Source organism: Sceloporus undulatus, chromosome 3, assembly GCF_019175285.1.
Source record: "Sceloporus undulatus isolate JIND9_A2432 ecotype Alabama chromosome 3, SceUnd_v1.1, whole genome shotgun sequence".
Classification (NCBI taxonomy): Eukaryota; Metazoa; Chordata; class Lepidosauria; order Squamata; family Phrynosomatidae; genus Sceloporus; species Sceloporus undulatus.
In genome coordinates, this window is record NC_056524.1 from 254,221,295 (window position 1) to 254,246,278 (window position 24,984).

Below are 24,984 nucleotides of genomic sequence, written 5' to 3' on the forward strand. Positions count from 1 at the left end.
AGCTAAAACCTGTTGTGGCAATAATGGAGTATTCACAATTTGGAAGTATTTACTGTGGTGTGCATTTGCTTATTTAGTAAACCATGAACAATACTAGTAGGAAGATATGTAGGGTTCTGTAGGGATTGTACCTTGGCCAACAACAGGAGTATATTACTTACATCTGTTATGTATAGCTTGCTACTCCTAAATCTTTCCTGGATGGAATACGTAGCTGAATTGACACACATGGGCCACCTAAATGCCCCCACATTTGTTGTGACTGGCTTGCTCTGTTAATTTGAGGTCCTGCTTTTGTGAGGGGAAAAGAATGCTTAAACCAGCTTCCGTCACCTTGGTACCCTCCAGATATTTTGTACTCCAATCCCATGCTTCCTCCCCATTGGCTGCATTAGCTGGGCTTGGAAACTGCTGCCCAGAACAATCAGAGGGTCCCTGCTGGGGGAAGCCCGGCTTAAATTTTCTCTCCATCCATACATTAAGCTAGAGGTGCAAATCATGGAGCTCTCCAGATGTTGAATTGTACCCTAGTATCTCTAGCCAACAGTCGGTAGTGAGAAATACCGGGACTTCATTTAGCAACATCTGGAGTCCTGCTCCAGCTTTAAGCTCTTACTTAGAACACTACTACTTTTGCCAGTATAAAAGGGATTTTCTTAGGAGCTAGTATAAATCATCTTTGATTTAGTAATGTTTGAAGTGCTTCACATGTATATATAAAACATCTTTTTTTCCTCCCCTTCTCTGTGTGTATAAAGCTTGCTTTTATATACTTTCCTATAAGGGTTCATGTACGTACTTAACCTGCAATACTTCAATGTTAGCCTTGAATAAAACTTGTTTTGTAGCATTTCTTTGATCCTAATGTTACTCCTTTAGATGCAATTGCTTTGAAGAGAGATTAGAACATCCTCATCCCGGAATGATTTCTTTGAGTACGTACTAAACAAAAGTCCCAGTATACATTTGACAGAAGAGTGGATAATGTCTTTCACCAATGAAGTGCCATCTTCTTTTATTACTTTGACTGCTACAGGTAATTCTGTTTTAACACTGTTGCCAAGACCAGGGAAAACTAAATCAATGAAATGCATACTCTTTTGAAAATGAGAAATTAAGTTATTGCTGATATACAACAAACTGGGAAAACTGGAGGGGAAAACCCTCTGCAATTTAAAAGTGAGAAGGATGTTTATTTGAGCTGTTAAGAGTTGATCTGTTTCACACAATGTGGTATGCAATTGCAACTGCTAACTGACAGGCAAGAAGGAAGTATTGCACTTTACTGCTGTATTCCAAGAACTGGAATGTTCCTGGTGTCACAAATAAGGTGCTTTTCAGTGCATTGTGCACATATTCAGGAAATCAAGGACTGCAAAATTAACTGATAATCTGCCCACATATGAGCCAGTTCATAGGTAAGCAAACAGTTTGGTGCAGAGGAATAGATGGTTAAGAAAGCAAAGAAAGTTACAGAGGAATCCCTTTTAGTAGCCTTGGAGCTTGTAGAAGGCTGATTTTTGTATTCCTGATTAGAGCCATGAAGTCAAAAATAGAAATAAGAGAATGGGTTTCCAGGACAGATAAAGAGGAATATGATACATGCTTTGAATCTAGATGCATGCCAAGCACCACTGGAGCTGAATCTAGCCAGTGTCTTTTAATATATAAAACTCATTACAACTGAGATTTACAGATCAGAGCAGGGCTTCTTCCATGGTTACATGATATCTAAGTAGTTAATAATTTTTGTTTGTAATTTAGAGTATCTAGAAGATTTTATTTTTTACAATAATGTTTTGTCTATAAACCATGATCCACAAATCTAATTCTGCTGATACAACTTGCTTCTCTTTCCTGTTTCAGTTCTTTCACTGAGAAATTTGTTAGTGTGAATAAACCCCCCATTTGAAAAGCACTTCTAGTGGATTCCTGTTGATTATGGTAAAACATATTGATTCAGGGCAGGTTATTTCTAAGTAAACATGCCAAGGACTGCTGTTTTATTTTCAAAGTACTTATTGAGTACTCATACACTTCTAAAAATCTCAAAAATGATGCTTTATATCATCACATTAAATCTTGATCCCTGCAGTGCTAATAGTTTTAAACGTTTAGATTGATGAACATCTATCAAACACAATGGAACAAATTAGTCAAAACTAACTTCAGTTCCACTGCTGTCAATGAGGCTTAAATTATAACCAACGTTTGCTGGATTAGGACTCAAATGTAGGATCAAAGCAATTTCCTAGTTTGATTTGATATGTAGATGATGGCTCAAAACTTGGTAACACAAGTTTTGCAAATAACTGTATGTAATTGATTTAAGAGTGATACACAAATTACATATATATATATATATATATACTGTATATTTAAAATCTCAAGATGCTATTCACAGGTTTTCAGTAACAGGATCTATTGCCAGAGAAGCATTGGCTTCTTTGCTTTCAGGGTCTCCGTAACTTGGAGTCCAATAGTAATGCTTTTTAAGGCCATGGGAGAGTTCAGCAAGGTATATCTTCCCATCCACTTCATATGGCTCGACATCTGTCCCAGTTGGCTTCAGGCGACCACTTTTAAGTAATTCCGCAAATGCCTGAAACATACAAAGATGCCAAAATGAAGAAGGGCACAACTGTGTGAGCTGACAGATTTTTTTAAAACAGGCAATTACAATTGTGGATGGCTGCAATACTTGAAGAAAGGAGTTGATCTTCCCAGCACTATTTTTTAAACTGAAACCCCCCCCCCCCAATCCTAGATCCCTTTTTTTCTTCCACACAGTAAATAACTAAAGGAGGGGGGGGATTTGAATTATATTCTGAAAATGGGGTGAGGGAAGCATTAACCACCCATCATGAAGTCCCTAGTTAAGCACCAGATGCCAAAACCATAGAACTGCAACCATGCCATTTAATTTGGCTTGTACCCTAAAGTAGAGCTATTGTTATAATATACAATAATTGTGTGCCTTCAAGTCATTCCCAATTTATGGCATGCCTACCCTACCACAGGGTTTGGTTAGCAAGATTGATTCAGAGGGTTTGCCACCTTCTGAGGCACAGACTGTGAGATTTGCCCAAGGTTGCCCACTAGGTTTCCACGAATGGGGATTCAAATCCTGGCCTCCCAGAATCCTAGTCCAACACTCAAAAACTGAATGATGGCTCGCATTGTCAATGTAAACAGCAATATAAGCAGATTGCATTTTGAACTGTTTGCATCTTGACGGGCTGGAAAAGACACAGGAAAACACAGGGGAAGAAGATGGAAGTGAATAGAGTAGGAAAGGTATATTTAAGTTTATTTATAGATACAGGCTAATGTTCAAACATGCCAAAGGCTCCATGAAAGGGAAAAGAGAGAGATGGTAAATGGGTGCAGCTGCTAGCGAAAAGTAGCCATGGGTCTTCTCTAATGCTTTGGCAATAAAGCTTTGAACATGTGTGCTGTTACAATGTACTTCCCTGACTTTTGCTCTATAGCAGTGGCTGCCACAGGTAGAGCAGTGGAAAAGACAGTCACACTGTACTAAATATTATAACAAGGATTCTTCTACCAGCAACCCTAGTAAGCTTCAATTACCGTAAGACTTCAGTGAGTTTGGGCCAGGGCCAAGACAGCAAATGGAAGCTGATCTCTGTCTCTTACCCTCTACTGATGCCACAAGCCTCAATGAAACACTGGAGTAAGGCTCCTCTACCTTTCCAGCCACTACTCAGGCTATTGCTGTGGATACAGAGCCTGACCAGTGTTTCCAGGTGCTACTCTGTCCCGAGTTATGGAGGGAAGCTTGGGAAGAAAAGGAGCAAAGAAGGGAAGGGTAATGGGATTCATTTTAAAAAGTAACAAAGCATATCAACTCCAACATGCGTTTACCTGTACTTGTTGCCTATTTATTTACAATCTCAGTTTAAAATGGAGGTTCAGCCCTAAATGGCTTTAAAGAAAGAACCACGATATGGGATAAGGGAACTGCCTATCATTGTATTTTAATGGCTGACCTTTATTCTTTTCTTAACACTTGGTTCCATTTCCCCCCAAGATGGTGGATATGAAACAGGGCCTTCTGGATAATGGCACTATTTTGTAAAAATGCCTTGCCTTAAATGATCTAACTGGTATCATTACATGGGAAAGATAAAGTATTTTAACTCTGCCAATCAATTTGCTGCTTTTTTAAAAAAATCATTTTTGTTGCTTTTAGTTTTCTGAGATTCTAAAATGTTATACTTCTGGTTAATTCTTTATTGATTCTGTATTGTTTTAGCTTTCTTTGGTAGCTTCTTTAGATCTCAGTTAAATCATATAGAATCAGTGATCCCCAACTGTGGTCCTCCAGGTGTTTTGGACTTCAGCTCTCAGAAGCCTCAGCCATCTTGGTGAATGGTCCAGTATTTTTTGAAGCTGGAGTCCAAAGCTTTGGGAAGGCCAGAGTTTGGGAATCATTGATAAAGACAATAACCACAACCAGCAACTATGCAAAAAATAAAAAATAAATAAATTGTTGGCCTCGTCCAAGCATGAAACAGCAACTTAAGAAACACAGTTGGGATTGCCAACTAAAGTAATAGAAGAGGAAACACTTAACTCATATGAATGAACAACATTGCTCAATTGTTGTTCGTGATTTGTGTTGCTATCCCAAAAACTGGAGACAAGTGCACTGTATCACTGATGTATCCATTTAATTTTAGTTAATTATACATTCACTTTTAATTTAAGCGATGAAACCAACTAATTTATCAGGGAGGAGAAGAGGAATAAATATTCTCTCCCTCTCAAACATGTCTGTACAGCCCTCTAGAAAGTGTCCTTAATCCTGTTGTTTCTACAGTCACATACAGTAATAGATAATGTGAAACTCTGGCCACTCAAGTTGTGTGTTTCCCAGAACAATGCTTTCCAGGCTATCTATTGTGAAGGATGGGCAATTATTGTTTTCCAGTGTGTCAGTGATCAGCAATAAATCTGTGCATGTTGAGTAGAACTGTTTCTTTCCTGGAAACTTGTCAGGGACCAGCACCACTCCAGGGACCACCACTTTTGAGTAGCACTGCTCTAGAAACATGTAGGAAGGCTAGGTATCTCATGGTGTCCACTAATGATGCCCTTAGCTGTATTTCTTGGTACTGAAAGCAACCTCAGGGAGCATGTTCACATTGCTGCCTTTTGCCAGCACAACAAAACTTAAGAGTTCATGAAATGTACTATTTTGGACTACAGTTCAAAGAATAATCCTCAGACATGCCAATGGCCATGCCAGCTGGGAGCAAACCTTGTGGTTACCATTGGAAAAAAGCAAATTTCCATGCTCTCCCCAAAATTTCCAGACTCTACCAAATTTCCAAGCTCTAGACAGCAAGTAGAACATGGGACTTGGAAATTGTTTACCCCATTTCAAAGCAAGTCTGATGAAGCTGTCACCATCAAAGACAATGGAGCATACCAGTGCTAACTCTGCCCCAAATGGCAGCAGATTGGTCCATCTTTGGAACAAGTTGGAGGGGGGAAGGAAAGATGCTCCCAACCTTTTTGGATAGGCATCAGTTACTTAACTAAATAAGATGAAGAATACATACCTCGCAGGTGGCATCATCAAATTTATTTCCCCATATATAGATATAGGAAAGGACGGGATTTATTTTCATTGACTCTGAAAGGGCAACCAATCCTTCCCCAGTTATGCTATTGTTTGTCACTGCTAACCTAGTAAACACAAGGACAAAAAGCAGAGGGGGAAAGAGTCATTTTGCAAAGGCCAACATCCAGTTTCCTTGCCCTGCATGTAAACATTTACATGCATGGACCACAACCCTACCTGTACTTTGCCCAAAAAAAGTTGTACCCTGAGTTTGCTACTCCAGCCACAAAGTCCACCCCAACCCCTTAATAGCCTCTATTTCTTTATCTCCAGTAATCAAGCCAAAAATATGAAGAAGGTTCCATACCTCATCATTACAAAATCAAGCCTAATTTCCAAGGTAACTGCTATGTTCAGCTTTTTCTGTACAGGTTGAGTCTCCCGTATCTGAAATGCTTTAGACCAGAAGTATTTTGTATTTCAGAGTTTTTCGCATTTTTGAATATTTGCATATACATAATGAGACATCTTGGATATGGGCCCAAGTCTAAACATGAAATTCATTTACGTTTCATATATACCTTATAGCTTGACTGTAATTTTATACCCAATATTTTTATAATTTTGCATGTAATAACATTTGTGTACATTTAACAATTGGAAAGGTGTCACTATCTCAGACACGCATTTGGACAATTTTGGTTTTGGGAATACTTTAGATTTCAAAATTCTAGATAAGGGAGACTCAACCTGTAATACCCCCAAGTCAGGTAATACCCCAAAGAAGCATCCTAGGATTCTTTGCAGCATCACAAAGGATGCTGAGTTGAAACACTTGGATCACACATGGCTGCCCCAGTAATATCACTATACTCAGCAAATTTCTTGGCCCACGCCTGTATGCTACTGTCTGCCAATCACTGCAGCATTTTTATGAGAAGTATGGGATCATTTGTACCCTCCACTGTTGTCATATCCAGATGCCTAGTCTTAGAAATACATAGTCTGGGAATTCTGAGTTCTGCATACTAACGCTTGAAGGGTCCGGTTATGTGTAGTCAGTGCCTCGCTCAGATAGAAAGCACCATCGTTTTCTATCCTGTTAAAGTTAAGATCCAGGATTTCCAGGGTATTGTTCCTTTCCAACAACTGTCCCAGAAATCTGACACCATCTCGAGTAATTTTGTTGCTGAAAAGAAACAAATGCATGTTTTAAAAAAAATAGTAACATTTTCCAGAAAATGAACTTTTAAAATACATCTGCAATTCCCCCCTCTCTCTCACAAACACTGCCCCTTTTTTTTTGTGGTGCAGAAAATCCCCACTATCCTTATCCTCATTATTTCCATATTATTTTTGCCTGATATCAAATTTTCTATTAAAGAAGTAATGCTCAGGAGTGCCTGAAGAATCCTCGTCGTCTTTTCAATAGAGATGGGGCATTGCAGAGAAATGCTTGCTGTGACTGAGTGATTATCATAATGAATGGAAGGAAGATTTCATAGGTTTCTCAAGAGGGTGTCTGTGATAGTATAGCTGGCAAAGCATGTAACTATGTTGGGTAGCTTGGCAGTTAGCAGTGTATGAATTTTCAAAAGCTGATAACAAAATACAGAGGTCTAACAGGAAAGCAAAAGACCATTTGGATAGCATGCTAACAAATCATGCTCTCACCCCTGATCACAGACCTGCAGATTGGAATGACACTGCAGTTCTCTACATGTTTAAGTTGCAAGTTAAAGGTGCTCTATTGCCAGGCTACAAATCTTAATTGGAATCCCCCAAGCACAAGGAGGAGGAACATATTTAGTCATGAATAGAAGCACTCTCTACATTATGTTGCAGGTCCCATCTGTACAGTTCTAACAGCAAAAATCCATATAACTGAAGTGTCTCTTACCAGCTGAGGTCAAGATATCGAAGGGTGGTGTTTGCGTATAATGCATCACACAGGCGTTCAACACCAAAATTTTTCATTTCATGCTTACACAAATGCAATTCAACAAGGGTGCTGTTTACATTCAGCATGAGGGCTATGTGGACAGTGGTCTCTTCCTAAAGTCCAATAATATTAAGTTACAATTTGAACATCACATGTTGCAGAGACAATGGGGATGGCACAATAAATCTGCCTCATATGACACATATATTACCCAGATCAATGGTGGAAATTATCACTGCTTCATAGATATGGTTGTGGAAATGCTAATTATACAAATCTGATAATGTTTCATCCAGCAAATCAGCTGTCAACACACAATCTATAACATAAAAATGGCATTGCCGTGTTTAAATTATGACTGCCTCTGGAGCATGGAATCTAATCTAAAGTTAATGTCATTGTAAGTAAAAAAATCCTGAGTTGATAGTTACTTGTTGCACAGTTGGGTACCAAATACAGCATCTACTGAGATAGATAAGAACTTGGATATAGATAAATGAGGGGGAAAATAAATGTGCAGACTAGTTTTATACAACTACAGCAGCTGGTTGCCTAAAGTTTTATATTGTAGAGATTCACCATCTGCCACTTACCTTAGAAGGCCTATAGGGAAAACAAATAGCAATACAAATGGGGCTGAAAATGGCAGAAAAAGTTCTTCCTAGGAGAACGTATTTCATGCAGTCAGTGGTAACTCATGTGCACAATCCTATTCTTCCATTATTCCTTTTGGTCTTTATTTTCTTTCTCCCATAACAAGATAGCCACTATTCTGGTTCATAGAATCATAGAGTTGGAAGAGACCGCAAGGGCCATCCAGTCCAACCCCCTGCCATGCAGGAAATCCAAATCAAAGCATACCCAACAGATGACCATCCAGCCTCTGCTTAAAGACCTCCAGGGAAGGAGACTCCACTACACTCTGAGGGAGTTTGTTCCACTGTCGAACAGCCCTTACTGTCAGGAAGTTCCTCCTAATGTTGAGGTGGAATCTGTTCTCCTGTAGCTTGCATCCATTGTTCCGGGTCCTGTTCTCTGGAGCAGCAGAAAACAAGCTTGCTCCCTCCTCAATATGACATCCTTTCAAATATTTAAACAGGGCTATCATATCACCTCTTAACATTCTCTTCTCCAGGCTAAACATCCCCAGCTCCCTAAGTCGTTCCTCATAGGGCATGGTTTCCAGACCTTTCACCATTTTAGTCGCCCTCCTTTGGACACTCTCCAGTTTCTCAACATCCTTTTTAAATTGTGGTGCCCAGAACTGGAGACAGTATTCCAGATGGGGCCTGACCAAAGCAGAATAGAGTGGCACTATTACTTCCCTTGATCTAGACACTATACTTTTATTGATGCAGCCTAAAATTGCATTGGCCTTTTTAGCTGCCGCATCGCACTGTTCACTCATGTTCAACTTGTGATCTACTTGGACTGCCAGATCCCTTTCACATGTAGTCTCATTCAGCCAGGTGTCCCCCATCCTATATCTGTGCATTTTATTTTTCCGCCCTAAGTGCAGTACGTTAAATTTCTCTGTGTTAGCTTTGTTAGCTTTGGCTCAGCTTTCTAGTCTATTCAGGTCATCTTGAATTTTGATCCTGTCCTCTGGGGTATTAGCTATTCCTCCTAATTTGGTGTCATCCGCAAATTTGATAAGTATGCTCCCAATTCTGTCATCCAGGTCATTGTATTGGAGTACCATCAGGGGCTGGCCTGAAGAAGGAGGCTCCTCCCTCCCTAACTGTCATCTTTCGGCCTCTGAGGGAGAGAGTAGGCTGGCCCAGTACCATCAGGGACTAGCCTGAAGACAGAGGCTCCTCCCTCCCTAACTGTCATCTTTCGGCCTCTGAGGGAGAGAGAAGGCTCGCCCAGTACCATCAGGGGCTAGCCTGAAGAAGGAGGCTCCTCCCTCCCTAACTGTCATCTTTCGGCCTCTGAGGGAGAGAGAAGGCTGGACCAGTACCATCAGGGGCTGGCCTGAAGAAGGAGGCTCCTCCCTCCCTAACTGTCATCTTTCGGCCTCTGAGGGAGAGAGAAGGCTGGCCCAGTTCCATCAGGGGCTGGCCTGAAGAAGGAGGCTCCTCCCTCCCTAACTGTCATCTTTCGGCCTTTGAGGGAGAGAGAAGGCTGGCCCAGTTCCATCAGGGGCTAGCCTGAAGAAGGAGGCTCCTCCCTCCCTAACTGCCATCGTTCGGCCTCTGGGGGAGAGAGAAGGCTGGCCCAGTACCATCAGGGGCTGGCCTGAAGAAAGAGGCTCCTCCCTCCCTAACTGTCATCTTTCGGCCTCTGAGGGAGAGAGAATGCTGGCCCAGTGCCATCAGGGGCTGGCCTGAAGAAGGAGGCTCCTCCCTCCCTAACTGTCATCTTTCGGCCTCTGAGGGAGAGAGAAGGCTGGCCCAGTTCCATCAGGGGCTAGCCTGAAGAAAGAGGCCCCTCTCTCCATAATTGTCATCCTTCAGCCTGTGAGGGAGAGAATAGGCTGGCCCAGTTCCATCAGGGCTAGCCTGAAGAAGAAGAGCCCTCCCTCCGGTCCATCTGCTTTGGTCCAGGCCTCAGAGGGAGAGAAGAATACTGGACCTGATTCCCTCCCCCCCTCACCATTCCCTTCTCCTTTTGTGTCGTGTCTTTTAGATTGTAAGCCTGAGGGCAGGGAACTGTCTATTATCCCCTCTGTTGTAAACTGCTCGGATTCCCAGTGATTGGGCGGTATATAAATAAAAATTATTATTATTATTATTATTATTATTATTATTATTATTATTATTATTATTGATAAAAATGTTGAATAGCACTGGTCCCAAGACAGAGCCCAGTGGGACCCCACTGGTCACTTCTCTCCAGGATGAAAAGGAGCCATTGTTGAGCACCCTTTGGGTTCGGCCGGTCAACCAGTTACAAATCCATGTAACAGTTACCTTGTCTAGCCCACCTTTTAAAACAAGCTTGTTTGCAAGAATGTCATGGGAAACTTTGTCAAAGGTCTTACTGAAATCAAGATATACTATATCCACAGCTTTCCCTTCATCTACCAAGCTGGTAATTTTATCAAAGAAAGAAATTAGATTTGTCTGGCATGACTTGTTTCTCTGAAACCCATGTTCTTTTTTTGATTATGGCATTACCTTCTAGATGTTCACAAACCCTCTGTTTAATGATCTGCTCCAGAATCTTTCCTGGTATTGATGTCAGACTAACTGGACGATAATTGTTGGGTTTCTATGTCTCATCCCAAGAAAATGTATCCATGATGCTTACCTCTTGGCTGTATAGTATCGGCCGGTTCAGATTTATGGCTTTGATTGATTCGTTATGATTCAGAACTGTTGCTAAAGCTATGAGACTCTGTGTGCCCTGAAAATAAAGACAAAAGACATTATCCAGAAAAAGTCATTTAAATCCCACTCATAAATCCTTTGTGCCAGAAGTGGCACAGTGCAACTCAGCTTGCACTCAAGATACATGTGATGCATGGAAAAGAGCAGGTGGAGAAGGAATGTGCAATGTGTAGCCCTGTTAAATCGTTTTGAAAATCCTGCTTTTTGAAACCAGAAGTGGGATTCAGGCTACTTCAGATTTTCTTTTCTTTTCCTTTTTGCATTTTTGGCAGCCTATACAGGCCCACCCAATGGTTCCAGTGGCAGAAAATTGGCTCCCAGACTCAACACAGTTGCTTGCTTCTGAGTCAAAGGGACCTCATCAGATTTGCTAGGCTGTTCTTTATTTGTTTGGACCTTCGCTGTCCCTTCTCCTAATCCCAGACTGATAGTGCTGGGGTTGCTGGTAACTTCCTCCTCTTTATTTCTCAGGATAGAGGCTCATATCTTTAAAAAATGCTTCTTTGCTTTCTTCGTGAAAGGCTGGTGGGTGGGGGTGGGCAGATATAATTCCCTGAATCTTCACCCTACACAGAATGAAAGATTCATATCTTTCTTCCTAGGAGAATATATTTCATGCAATAATAGTAATTTTCTTATTTTGCTAAATGAAGTGTTTCAGCCTATAGTTTTTTGGGCTATGTGGCCATGTTCAAGAAGAATTTCTTCCTGATGTTTCGCCAGCCTCTGTGGCTGGCATCTTCAGAGAATGCTTGCCTGGAAAACATGCAAATCACTCCTGCATCTCCAGGCTCACACAGCATATATATATACCCAACTTTTTCCAGGCAAGCATTCTCTGAAGATGACAGCCACTGATGCTGGCAAAACATCGGGAAGAAACTTTTCTTGAACATGGTCACATAGCCCGAAAAACCCATAAAAAACTATGGATGCCAGCCATGAAAGCCTTCAACTTCACATTGTTTCAGCCTAATTATTGACTTCAGTCAGGTCTGCTTCCTTAGGCACCCTCAAATTTCAGAAAGGCACAACCATAGCTTTTCTAACCTTCTCATACAAGGTGCTCCTTTGTTTCAATCCATAACCACGATTTTGTGTGCTTATTAGCTGGGAGCTGAAGAAGGCAAGGGCAAATACTCTTTGAAAAAATCTTGCTAAGAAAACTCCATGAAGGTTCACCTTAGGGTCAACATAAGTCAGACATGACTTGAAGGTGCAGACAACAACAACAATAGCCTGGCAGTTAAACATGTTCAAAATGGATTTATATTCTTTTTGTTTGCATTTTATAAAAGAGGTAATTCTGTTTTGCTTTGATTCCACTTACCAGGTCACAGTCTCCAAAATCTAACTTCTGTATTGTGTTGTTAACCTGCATCATTGCTGCAAAATACATTCCTCCCTTGTTGTCGATCTTGTTGCCAGTCATTCTGAGATAAAGCAGGGTTTCATTCCTCTAAGCATGAAAAGTCAATTATTTGCTTGCAACACTCTAATCTGTGAAATGGTAAAATTTTCTATGGATTTAACAAACTTGCCAAAAAAACAAAAGTAGACACTCTCTCCTAGAATTGAATGGATTGCTATGAAAAATTATTTGCTACAGTTGCAATCCTATATTATGCCCCTTGGCTGTGTTAATAATTGTTTTAAATTGGGGTGAGGTGGTGTAGATATTATTAAATATCCCCAGAGCTTGGAAGGGAGCCCATACTTCACCTATCATTCCCTCTGTCCTAATGCCAGAGAACTCATACCTACAGCACTACTTTTTAGTGAGACTTTAGCTTTATTGTAGCTTTAAGCATTTAATTGTGAAATCTTGTTCTACAAGTATTTCTTTCTAGTAGATGGGCACCAACATAGAATGAACTGTATTTAAATGCATTAAGGTAAACTTGACATCAGTAGCTGAAATTTTTATTCAACAACCAAAAGCTCTTCTCCTCCAGCTTTTGACTCTGTATGTTACTCCTCTCTGCTTGGTTTTTCTTCCCTTCCCTTTGCTCTCCCACTTTGCCTCCTGTTCCCTTGATTCATCTCAGTAGATGTTAGTGCATAAATTACAAAGTGATGGTGGTGCAGGACCCTTATTAAATCCATAATCCCAACCCCTTTCTCTGACTTTAGAGTTAAACCAATAATGTCTCACCAAAGGTTTTCTAAAAAGAGTAGCTAGCATGGCCATATAAAAACATAAGGGGTTAGTTTCCCCTTTAACTTCTTTCTCATAGATTGTACAGTGGAACTCTTTCTGCAAACCCTCCTTTTCTAAGCTTCCCTGTTTCTCTATGCCTGTAATGGCTTCTTACATTCATGTCCATCCCTACAATCCAAGTTTGATCAGCCAATGGACAGGGTTGCCAAGTGAAAAAAGGGAGCAAGGCTCCTGTACCTTTGATGGTTTTGTAGAAGAGGGCATTTCAAGATATGCTGCTTGCATGACAAGCAATGCCTGTTGCAATTCCTACTTCCTTCATCTTGTGTGCCTTCAAATTATTTCTAATTTACTGTGATTCTAAGACCACATTATAGTGTTTTCTTGGAAAGGTATGTCCAGAGCAGGGTTGCCATTGCCTTCCTTGGAGGCTGAATGTGACTTGTCCAAGATCATCCAGTGAGTTTCCCTTTTGGAATGGTGATTCCAATCTTTGTCTTTCAGTCCTATTCTAGCATGCAAATCACTAGACCATACTACCCCTCTCCCTCTTCTACACAACTAATAAAGGTACCAGAGCTCTGTCCCTTATTCTACCTGGAAAACCTAATGGTAATCAACGGTAACCCTCTTGGTTGTCCATAGCCCTCTGTGACATTAGGGTTGCTAAACCAATGACTCTTAGATACCACAACAAAACTTATTTTCAACATGAATTAAGTCTGTTTATAACCAACATTAACTGCTGCACTCTCAAGTGTTTTGCTTCAAACAGGATACCAACAGATTTTTATCCCTTTCACCGCACCCATCTCAATTGATCAATACTTACATGCAGGGCTTTTGCTATGAATTCTGCCCCAATGGTACCAATATCATTAAACATCAGATTGAGGTAAAGTAAAGTGCGATTATCCTAGAACACAAGGAAAACCAGGTGATTATTAACATAGCTTTTGGGAGCTTCAGTTCGGGATCATATGGAGGACCATCTAATTTGGATCCCAGCTCTGCACCTGTCCCCACTCTTTTCCTTACATATGAACAAGAAAGGCACATGACTAAATATGCTTCGTACCCACCCAAATATCTAGTGGCTTTTCCCAGCACCATACAGTCAGACAGGAGCAACACAATTTAATCTGGGATGCACATGGGATGAGTATCTCTTTGTGCCACACTCCCTATTTAAACCAGGCTCCACACAAATCACCCAGCAGCTGCATGGCAGGAGCACCAGGGATTTGCCATTCTAGCTTGGCTTTATGGAAGCTGAAGGCCAATTACATCCAGCTGGAAATCACTGTTTTAGAACAGATACATATTATTGCAAGGGTAATCTCATATTTCCAAAGGAGCACTGAGAGGCAAGGTTACATGAATGAAACTTGCAAACTTCTTACAGACAAATTTGTTCCTGTTAACTCTAGGGAAAGTCTCAACAGTCATGGAATTCCCAGTAGGAGAAATCATTGGTCTTCACAAGAAGTACCTGGAGGAAAGCTGCAACATATACTGCACCAGCATCAGTTAATAGGTTATACCTCAGGTCCAGTCCTGAAAAATGCCAATAGAGAAATAAGCAGACTGGATCACTTTTGTCACAGTTTTATCCACCAAATTATCTAAAATGTTTTTATCCTCTGATTACACTTTTCTGCACGAGCCTTAAAGAGATTCTAAGAGATGTAAAAGACTATAATGTTCACATCACAACCACTTCTCTTTTCCTTTTCACACTTGCAGCTATCAACCATTGACCGCAACAAACAAGAGAATTAAAGGAGCTTCTGCTTCAGTTAGGTTTGCAATATGACTGTACAACCAGAAGGCTATTTCATATGAGTGGCCTTTCTCCATTTTCTCTTTAGCATGAGCTACAGGGTGGACGGCTAATACAAGTAATACAGGAAAATCCTGAGGTAGTTTATAAAAGCCTAAGATGTATCAAGAGCTGCAGCTTGAAGTATGTTTACATGACTTAGGAAAAAAAATGAACTATCATTCTGAGATAACACCAATGTATCTGTAACAGAGGTTCTAAGGAGATTATCAAATGAGTGGAAATTAGGGAAGAAAAAGTTATACTGCTGGCAAAGTCACACAATCATGCTGAAGATTTTCAGATGATGTTGTGCTTATCCAGGACTTAACCCATGAAGGTCCAGGAACGTCCCAGCAACAAACTAATCCCCAGACTTCCCGGTGAATGGTTTGTTCCTGGAGCATTCCTGGATTTTCATGGGTTAAGTCCTGGATAAGTGCAATGTGTCTGAAAATCTTCAGCATGATCACATGACTTTGCTGGGAATATGCCTTTTACTCCTGGCTTTTTCCCCATCTGATAATCTCCTAAGTATCTTCACTGCACTGCAACTCCCAGGAATCTTCTGGGGGGGGGAATCAATTTGTATTCAAGTGATGCGATTCTATAGGGTACATTTGCTCTACAAATAGTAGAAAATCTGAGCAATTTGAAAAAATTCAATTGGTCTTCAAGTGATACAATTTTATAGTATACATTTCCTCCGCCCATTATGAGATCATGAAATAGCTGAGCTTTGGAATCCTAGATTAATCAGGAGGTTACTGATGCTAATTAGTAATCTACTAACAAATTAATAAGACATATAGGGGAAATCAATAACCAAAATGGACCTAGAAGAGAAAGAAAGAAGCCAGAAGAAATGGAGAATTCGCATAAAAAGAAGGAGAAAAGAATGTCCCTTGTCAAAAAATACACTCTTCAAAAATGGAGTGATAGATCATGGGAAGTAGCTCAGATTATGCTCCTGACTTGGATAATTGTCAGTAGAAAATTCACATTACAGTTCTGGTGAAGAGGACATAGTCTTGTCACATTACTTTTTAATTCCCATATATTCAGTACCAAGCAATCAGAAGACAAAATCTCTTTCCATCTCTTAAAATTATTTCAAGAGGAACAGAAATTGGTGGTTTCCAAATAAACAAAGGCCAGAACCAAAATGTGGGGAAAAAACCAGGAATCTGCTGAAGCCAATATCCTGGTCAAACAGTGGCACCATTGATCATGAGAGCCTTCTAATGGTGTATATATAACCATTTTAACTATATAAATACAACTTTGAAACAGAACATGCAATTTGTTTGTTGTGGTCTATAATTTAATAATCAGTAATGCACAGAGATTTAAAATTTCCAGATATTTTGATGCCACGGGGGGGGGGGGGGTTTCCGGCGGTGTTTTTTGGGGGGGGGGTGAGTGGAAATTTTCAGAAAATTTGAAAAATGGATATTAGCACCTTTTACAAATTGGACATTACTTTAGGAATATAAAATGTATTATATATAATTTGGTTTGTCATAAAATTATCATGTCTGATATATTAAAAATGCAGCCTTTGTAATGTTAGGGTTTGATAAACCCCCCTCTCTCTTGCTGCTCTTCCTTTGGCTGGGTTGCCCCCCCTCTTCTACTCCTTACTTTCTCTCCCCACCTTCCCCTTTCTGAGTTTTGGCACGATAACAGTGCACCTGCAAAGTCAAGGCCAAGCTGACCCAGACAAGGAGGGAGACAAATTAGTTTTCAGTGCCAAAAAATAAGACATAGAGTTTCATCCTCATTAAATGTTAAGAACACACTTTTTTAATTTAGGTTATTGAAAGTTCAGAAGGAGGGTGCCCACTTAAAGAAGCGAAACTTAAGAACTGTCCTCTGTATAAAAGGCTGCTCTGTGCTTTGTCCGGGGGCACAGTTTGGTAGAAATGATTCCTCTGTGTTCATTTGCATGCAAAATAAAAAGCCATCTTGGATCATGGACTTAGTTTGTTTGTTTCTCCTGATTGGTACCTTTACAGTAATTACAAATTAAGGGACTCGACAGACCATGTTTATATGTACATTTAAAAGGATAAAAGGGGGAGAGGGAAATGAATTTGGGTTAAAAAAATCTGCTTGCATTTCAAAGGTTAAAATGAGGAGGCATACCTGTAAGAAATGCATTGTTTGTAAATACAGCTGCAAGGATCTGAAAATCACCATCAGTCACTTTCTGCACAGGTACCAAGCGGTTATTCCCAGCTATTTTTATCATCAGCTTTTTTGCCAGCCTATTATAATGTAAGCAAAAAAGGGATTTCAGGTTTTGTTGTTCATTTCATTTTTCTTAAGCACATTAGAATTATATTACAGTCTCATACGTGTTTCCTTCTACATAATTCTTTAGTGTAAAATGAGAGAAAGATACAAGCAGAAGAGAAATCACAGCATGCAGGTAGAGGTTTACAGGTGGGCTTCATTCCAAAAAGTCATTTTACCTGCTGCAAGGTAAATGATACCAATGTTCTCATGCCCTCTCTTCATTAAAACTAGTAGTTGAATAGGTACAGTAATCATAAGCCAGGCTCCTGTAGTGTTTGAGTAGCAATTGCAACAAATCTTGAGCTGCAGAGGCTGCTCAAAATGCAAAACCAAACCACTAAAAGTGGCTGGAAATCCACTGCTGTTTTTGGAAAAAAAATTCAGGTTAAAAAGTGCAGATTCAGCTGCAACTTCATTATTCAAAGTTGAACTGCTGCTCCTGGAAGTTTCCCAGAGAGTCCATTAAATTCTTGTTTGCCAGAAAAGAGGCCACCTTGCGAGGTACATATACAGTGGCAAACAATCCAAGCCACACTGTTAAGGAAGTGCTTGGACATTCTCTGCAGGGAGACAGCAGAGGACTGGGAGAAAGTAGCTGGCTTCAAGATACTATTTTTAAATGCCTACCTTCAAGGGATCCTTAGAGCCAACACACTATAGGAGAGGTGGCTTCAAGACTCCTTGCACCAGAAAAATCAAATGCTAACTCCGTGCCTGGGCATCTGTGGTCAGTTACATGTTTCCTTAGCTAAATAGAAACCACACAGTGAAAAAATGGCTTTCACGTGGCTAGGATAAAATGCAAATTAACTCTGCAAATGATGTTTAATAATACTCTCACACCAAAGTTCGATTTAGCCCAGTATTTCCAGAGCAAAATCATTGTATGTATTTATATACTGCATATTTATATTGGCTGTCATTCAGTATTGCAGTTACAAATCTGCAACTTTCTGTACTCAGAAAGATGGCATAGTCTTAATTGTATGTAAATGCCACTCTAGCCCACCTTAAGAGCCAGCAGGTGGACTGGGCAAAGGAGGAATGTTCAGCTTTTCATAAGGTGTAACAAAGGTGGCATTTCCAGCCCTCTTGCCAATGAATTCAACAAGCAGAATGTCTCAAGCCTTTGTTGCAACCTCACTCATTGCTGGGAAAAATCCTCCTCCAGTTCTCCTTGATCTGGCTACTTAAGCTATCTTGGGGACACTCAGCCCTGGAGATATTACTTAGCTCTGCAGATGTAACTAAGTAGTAAATGTAGAATATCAGTGCTACATATATTACAAAACCTAGTATAATAACCAGAAAACCGAAGATGCCAGGGACTAACCTGAAACCTCACACATGTCAAATATGTACTGCACAACTACACTGTCTAATAAAAGGGCCAGGTGGTATTTGCCTTCATCCCAGACAAACAGGCAACTGAGTGCAGTAGAGTATTTGATACTAGCCAAAAAAATCAGAAGGGCATTCTGAGTATTCTGTTTTACTTTTTTAAAAAAATACCACAATTTTATGGTTCTCAGGATTATCAGGACAAGTTCTAGAAGCAACAACTGATGGTATCTCAGAATGTGGCATGTTAGAAGTGAATGGGCAATTTCCTTTTTGGACTTCAGCTCCCAGAATTCTTGTAAATATAAGAAAGCTTGATGAAGAGAATAGGAAAGGAAGTATTGCAAAGATCAGGGAGCTTCAGAAAAATTGCAAAATTGTGTCCTTACCCACATCTGGCAGATTGTACATACCAAGGAAATATAGGCAAACCTGGATAATGTACTTACTTTATACATGGACAACTGTAACATGTGCAAAGGCCAATGTTCACCTTTGCAGACCAGTGGAATTGCACACCACTCCATTTGCAGTAATCTACAGTAATCTAAAGAAGCATAAAGAGGTGACTGGATGCCTACTTTCACTTTCCAGGATTTTTGGATGAATTTTGGTTGTTTTCCAAAAGCACTGCTATACTAGTTGGGGATGCTTTTTTGCCTCAAAAAATTAAAAATGGAGGTGCTGTGTGTTGGAAGTCAGATGTTACAGACTACATGCCACCTGTGGACTGCAATTGCCCCATTGCTTCTTTATACAGACTGCAGAATCCAAATTATTTTGCTGCAGATTTGGATTGCCATGGTGCAGGATTTTAAATTTTTAAAGAAGAAAATATAAAAGCCCTGTTTTAAGTTTCAAGAAGATATTATTATTGGTTGCCTTACGCTTCATCATCCCGCTTCACGTCTCGTAGAATATGAGCTATGTATGGGTTCTCAGGCTGTTTCAGTTCAGCACAGGCTTGAGAATACTGTTGGTCAAGGCTTATGTATCTTGTCATTCCCATCTGAAGGATGGCATAGATGGAAGAAAACAGACAAAATTGGTTTGTTACATATCATATGTGAAGAAAATAATATTTTTACCTTAAACAAATACAAATGCGTAAACTCCTGGCTCTTAATTTCACGTGGAGCAAAGCACAGAAAAAGCACTTTAAACGATGATTCCCAGAAGTCACTAATCAGCCTGACTGCTGCCCTTGCTTGTTGGGGATTTTTGGAACTGTAGTCCAAAACAGTTAATTTTCCTTGTTTGGACAAAGAATCTTAATCTAGTTCAAACACCTATCTGCGAAACATTTTTCACATGCTGGAGAAACTGGCACAGGTTCCTCTTTCTGCCATAGAGGTGGCCACCCAACCTTTGTTTTAAAAGCTCCCATGAGAAAGAGTCCACCAACTGCAAAACCATCCTATTCCACTCTCAAACTAGTTCTTTCTAAGGTTTGGCTGGAATCTCCTTTCTTGTCATTTGAAATGTGCATTTTGATTGTGGGTTTGGGGGTGCTATTGCACTCTGTAAGAAAGAAATAACTGGTATGCAGGCAGTGTGACCAGGAGTCCTCCTTTTCCAGGATCCGTCCTACATTTCAGCCTTCTTCTGTCCTGGAGGAATCCCCCAAATGCCCTCCATTTTGAGAAGGACTACAGATCACGAATTTATATCGCCATGAGTGTTTTGAGATTTCTTTTGCCCATGTCCTACATTTTTCTTGGCTGCTCTCTGGCCATCCTGTATACAGCAGTGATTCCCAAAACAATTCGTCCTCAAGGGGTTTTGGACTTCAACCCCCAGAAGCCCCAGACAACTTGCTTAAGGGTCAGGAATTCTGGGAGCTGAAGTCCAAAACAACTGGGGGGAGGGCAAAGTTTGGGCATCACTGCAGTGTATATACAGAGGTGTCCCGCCGAACTATTTCCATTTTTGTGCATTTATGAAACTTGGAAGCCCTTGAGTAGAAACCCCTTTCCTCCGCTTACCTGCAACTGTTGCAGCAAAACCTTCCCTGCAAGGGGAGAGCAGGCGCCAGGGCAAGCAGCTGGTCCCGCACCGCGGTTGCCGTGGCAACGGCCCTCGCGCAGAGCGGGGGAGGGAGCAGGGAGAAAGACTTCAAATGCGCATGCGCGGCTGCAAATTGCATCTCGTCATAGGAGCTCATCCAGTTTGGCTCTTTTGCCTCCAAAGCCAAGAGGGCATTGTGGTCCCTAGTAGGGCACGGTTGTTCTTGTTGTTGTGTGCGTTCAAGTCGTTTCCGACTTATGGGGATCCTCTCACTGAGTTTTCTTGGCAGGTTTCTGCAGAGGGGGGCTTTGCCCTGGCCATCCTCTGAGGCTGAGAGAGTGTGAGCTCTGCCCAAGATCACCCCATTGGGTTTTCATGGCTTGCAGAGGAACAGCACACACACCCTTCTTTGCAAAATGTGGGCCAGAATTAATGCACTTTTTTTGACAAGACATACTAAAACAAAGGACAGCCCTTGCCCATAGAGAATCATTGGAGAATACTTGCCCATAGGGAAACATTGCAAATGTCTACTATCAAGTTTCCCTATGGGCAAGTAATTACCAACGTTTCCCTAAGGGCAAGTATGGTTTCGCTATGGGCAAGGACTGTCGTTTGCTTTACTTTGGGCCCATACAGACAGGACAAAATAAAGCTGCTTTGGGTCACTTTGGAGGCATGCTGTTTAAATGATGCATACCTCCAAAGAGTCCAGGACTGGAGCATGGACACATGCATCATTTAAACAGCATACCTCCAAAGTGACCCAAAGCAGCTTTATTTTAGTCTGTCTGTACAGGGCCTAAGTCCCCACTTTATGACACCACTTGCACTGCCAGTATGGTTGCCATCACTCTCTTCCACAAAACCAGGGCAAAAGTATGCAAGACAGGATTGGGGTGGTTTATCCAAAAAAATAAAAAATAAAATCACACCCTGCCTATAAAAAGCCCACCACCACCACATTTTGATATTTAACATTGCACACACACACACACACCCCATATTCATGGATCCAACCAGCCATGGATTCAAAATATCCCCCCCCCAATATATACACACACAGAGATAGAGAGAGAGAGAGAAAGAGAGAGAGAGAGAAAGAGAGAGAAGCAAACCTTGATTTTGCTATTTTATAGAAAGGACTCCATTGGACTAATCTGAGTCTATATGATGGGACTTGAGCATTCCTGGATTTGAGGGTCCAAGGGGGGGGGGGGGTTCCACTGTAATCCCAACTTGTTTACCGTTGCCCACGAACAGAAGTCCAGTTTGATGTCCCATTTTATGCTTTCAATTGATTTAAAACAGACTACTTTCTACCATGTTACTTCATATTAGATTGGGAAGGAAACATTCAAGATACCCATTAGGTCAGGGCTATTCCAATATGTCTTGCTGTTTGAGGTAAAGAACAAGATGCCCCATCTGTCTAGTCCATGTATAGAAACTGACCAGATTGGCAATTAAGTCATATTTCAGTATTGGAATATGCTACTTGTGGAGGTGCAAGGCTCCTTTATGTGATACAGAGCTCTGACATTCTAAACCAGTGATGGCAAACCTCTGGCACACGTGCCAGAGGTGGCACTCAGAGCTCTCTCTCTGTGGGCACACGTGCCAGAGGTGGCTTAGAGCTCTCTCTCTGTGGGCACATGTGCCATCGCCCCAGCACAGTTTGCCAGAGTTTGTTACTAGAAAGCCAGAGGGACATGGCACTTTGCAATAAGTAAGTGGGTTTTGGGTTGCGGTTTGGGCACTCAGCCTCTGAACGGTTCACCATCACTGTTCTATACATCACTGATGATATGTGCCCAACCTCACCAATGACCAGCACCTACTGTCTGGGGCAGCTATCTCATTCTGTCTAATGACAGTGCTCTTCACCTTTAGTATTTTGAGTATGTGGGATGTGTGGTCTGATTAAGGTTGCCAGGTTGAAAACTAGAGAGGGCTTCTGTGCCTATAATAGTTGTGTAGAAAAGGGAATTTCAGTAGGTGATGCTTGTCATGCAACCAAGGAACAACAATTGCTGACATTCCCCTTTTTGTACCACTCTGTTTTTCATTCTACCAAGTCCAGGTCTGTTGTACTTGATGAAGTGCGGATGCTCATCTCCTATCTCAGCCCATGTTTATAGTGCCATCTGTTGTTGTTGTTGTTGTTGTTGTTGTTGTTGTTATATTTTCTTATATCCTGCCTTTCTCCCAATATAGGGACTCAAGGTTAACCATCTTTAAGTTATGTTGGATGGAAACTGGTGGTGAATCTAGCCAGGTCACTTTTTTGAGGATGTCAAACTGACAGTGCAAAACAACCCACCTCGCATTTGCTTATACTGTACACTCATCCCTCCATATTTGCGACTTTGTCATGACCAGCCAAGAGCAGGACTTGGAGGATGAGGAGGAGGATGGGTCTACTCCAGAGCAAGGGGTAATTGAGGCTACACCAGGTGTTAATTCTGCTCTGCCAGAGCCCAACCCTGATCTCCCAGCCCCAGAGGAGGAGGTTCAGCCAGGTCCTAGTGCTGATGGGATTCCTCTGGTGGTACAGTAGCCTAGTGGTGACTCTGGGGAGGAATCAGGCCTGGAGGTTCCCTCCTTTAGGCAGCGCAGGGCTGAAAGTGTTGGCAGACACAGATCCCGGAGAATTGCTGAGAGGCAATTAGCTAATCAGCCTCACCTGGTACGGGGGAGAGCATCTCCTATTTAAGATGCAGGGAGACGCCAATTCAATGTCAGAGTTTATTGCATGATCCTTTGGTGTGATTGCTGCCGGCACTGGCTTTGTGTATCCTGACTCCTTGTTGCCTTGACTCTTGACCTTGGAACCAACTGGACTCTTGCTACCTTCTGGCTGCCCTGATCCTGGACTGGACTGACTACTCTGACCTCTGTTTTCCTGACTTCAGCTTTAGCTTTTGGCTTGCTCTGTAATGCTCACTCCTTGCAAGGTTTGTGGACTGCTTCCATTTGCTTTGCTAGTTGCCTTGTTAAGCCATTCTTATCAACGTTGTTTGTGTGTGCTGGCCGCAGTCCAGGACAGACTTTGATATTTGCGGATTTGATTATTCACGGATTTGATTAATATATTATCTCTAGGAATATCTAGGTCCTCTAGTGCAACTCTATGGTTAAGTTTAACTAAAAGTTGCACAGAAAGACCCAGAGATTCCTAGAGAGAATACTCTACTAGGCATTTTTAGCTCCTCCAGTGCAGTTCTATGGTCAGTGTCTGTTGGACGTTGACCACAGAGTTGCGCTGGAGGACCTAGAGATTCCTAGAGAGGTGTCCTCTCAGGTAAAAACATGGTGTTTTTGTTATTTGCGGTTTTTCCATATTCACGGGGGTCTTGTGCCCCTAATCCTAGCAAATACGGAGGGACAAGTGTAGTCCATTCTGTAAAAAGATGTGGGTCATTAATGTAAAATATTTGTGCCTGAACCTTCAAAGAATTTGGAGTGTCATATATCAGATGATATAGAGGCAGTTTGGCATAGTGGTTTGAGCATTAGACTAGGACTCTGGAGATCAGGGTTCAAATCCTGGCTCAGCCATGTAAACCCACTGTGTGACCTTGGGCAACACTCTCTCAGCCTCAGAGGATGGCAATGGCAAACCACCTCCAAAGAAACTTGCCTAGAAAACCCTGTGATAGGTTCACCTTACAGTCACCATAGATTGGAAAAAACTTGAAGGCACACAACAATGACAAATATGAGATGAAACAATTTTATCATCTTCACAATCACCAGATTAGGCTGAGAGAATGTGACTTTATACAAGATCCCTGCACTGTTTTGTCGTCTAGAAAAAAAATCTCTCCCTGATCCAGTATTGTACCCAACACACCATACTGGTAGCCATCATTATGCCACTAGAATAGAATTTGGTGTTTATTCATTGGATTATGAAAGCTAACTTTATGATACTTGAACTCTCAGTGTGTCTCCTAACCTACTTCTTATTTTCATTACTCCTATTCCTGTCTCTACTGATACCTGGGAAGATGAGGCTAAGTCCCAGGAGAAGTTGTCCATGATGGTATTATTATGATCTTTGAGGTAAATGTGAGCTCATCAGCTCTTCCTGGTCCTCCTGTCTCCTCTTCTTTTTCCCTCTCATACTGGTGCTTGCCAGCTAAAGATCAGGTAAAGATCTAAAGATCCATCCCAGCTAGTTTTATGACATCAGAGGTATGTGAACGAATCATCTTTGATCCCTGTTTGAAAAGGGCTTGTTCTGGGGAATTTGACAGTTGAGTCAGAATTCAGACAAAACTGCCAGTAATAACAAACTCTGGATGCCACTTGCTTTCTCTGACAATAGTTCTTAAGGGTGCTAGAATCATAGCTGGAAGAGACCACAAGGGTCATCCAGTCCAACCCCCTGCCACGCAGGAATACACAATCAAAGCACGCCTGTCAGATAGGAATCCAGCCTGTTTTAAAACCTCCATCACACTCTGAGGCAGTGTATTC

General features: G+C 41.3%; 1 protein-coding gene across 3 annotated transcripts; it reads right to left on the reverse strand.

Annotated features, from left to right (window-relative positions):
• Positions 1-982: 982 nt before the first annotated feature.
• LRRC34 (leucine rich repeat containing 34) lies at positions 983-24,637 on the reverse strand. 3 transcript variants are annotated; one of them, XM_042456531.1, is made up of 11 exons: positions 24,505-24,637; positions 19,380-19,501; positions 16,999-17,120; positions 14,521-14,585; positions 13,861-13,944; positions 12,198-12,326; positions 10,788-10,883; positions 7,491-7,645; positions 6,624-6,779; positions 5,589-5,715; positions 983-2,602 (listed from the first exon to the last, which is right to left on the reverse strand). In XM_042456531.1, exons 1-11 carry the CDS (start codon positions 24,541-24,543, stop codon positions 2,399-2,401), a joined length of 1,299 nt encoding a protein of 432 aa, XP_042312465.1. In that variant the 5' UTR covers positions 24,544-24,637; the 3' UTR covers positions 983-2,398. The 3 variants fall into 3 exon arrangements, with proteins under 3 accessions (XP_042312465.1, XP_042312466.1, XP_042312467.1); XM_042456532.1 differs by lacking the exon at positions 24,505-24,637 and adding an exon at positions 20,478-20,582; XM_042456533.1 differs by lacking the exon at positions 24,505-24,637 and adding an exon at positions 20,203-20,230.
• Positions 24,638-24,984: the final 347 nt, after the last annotated feature.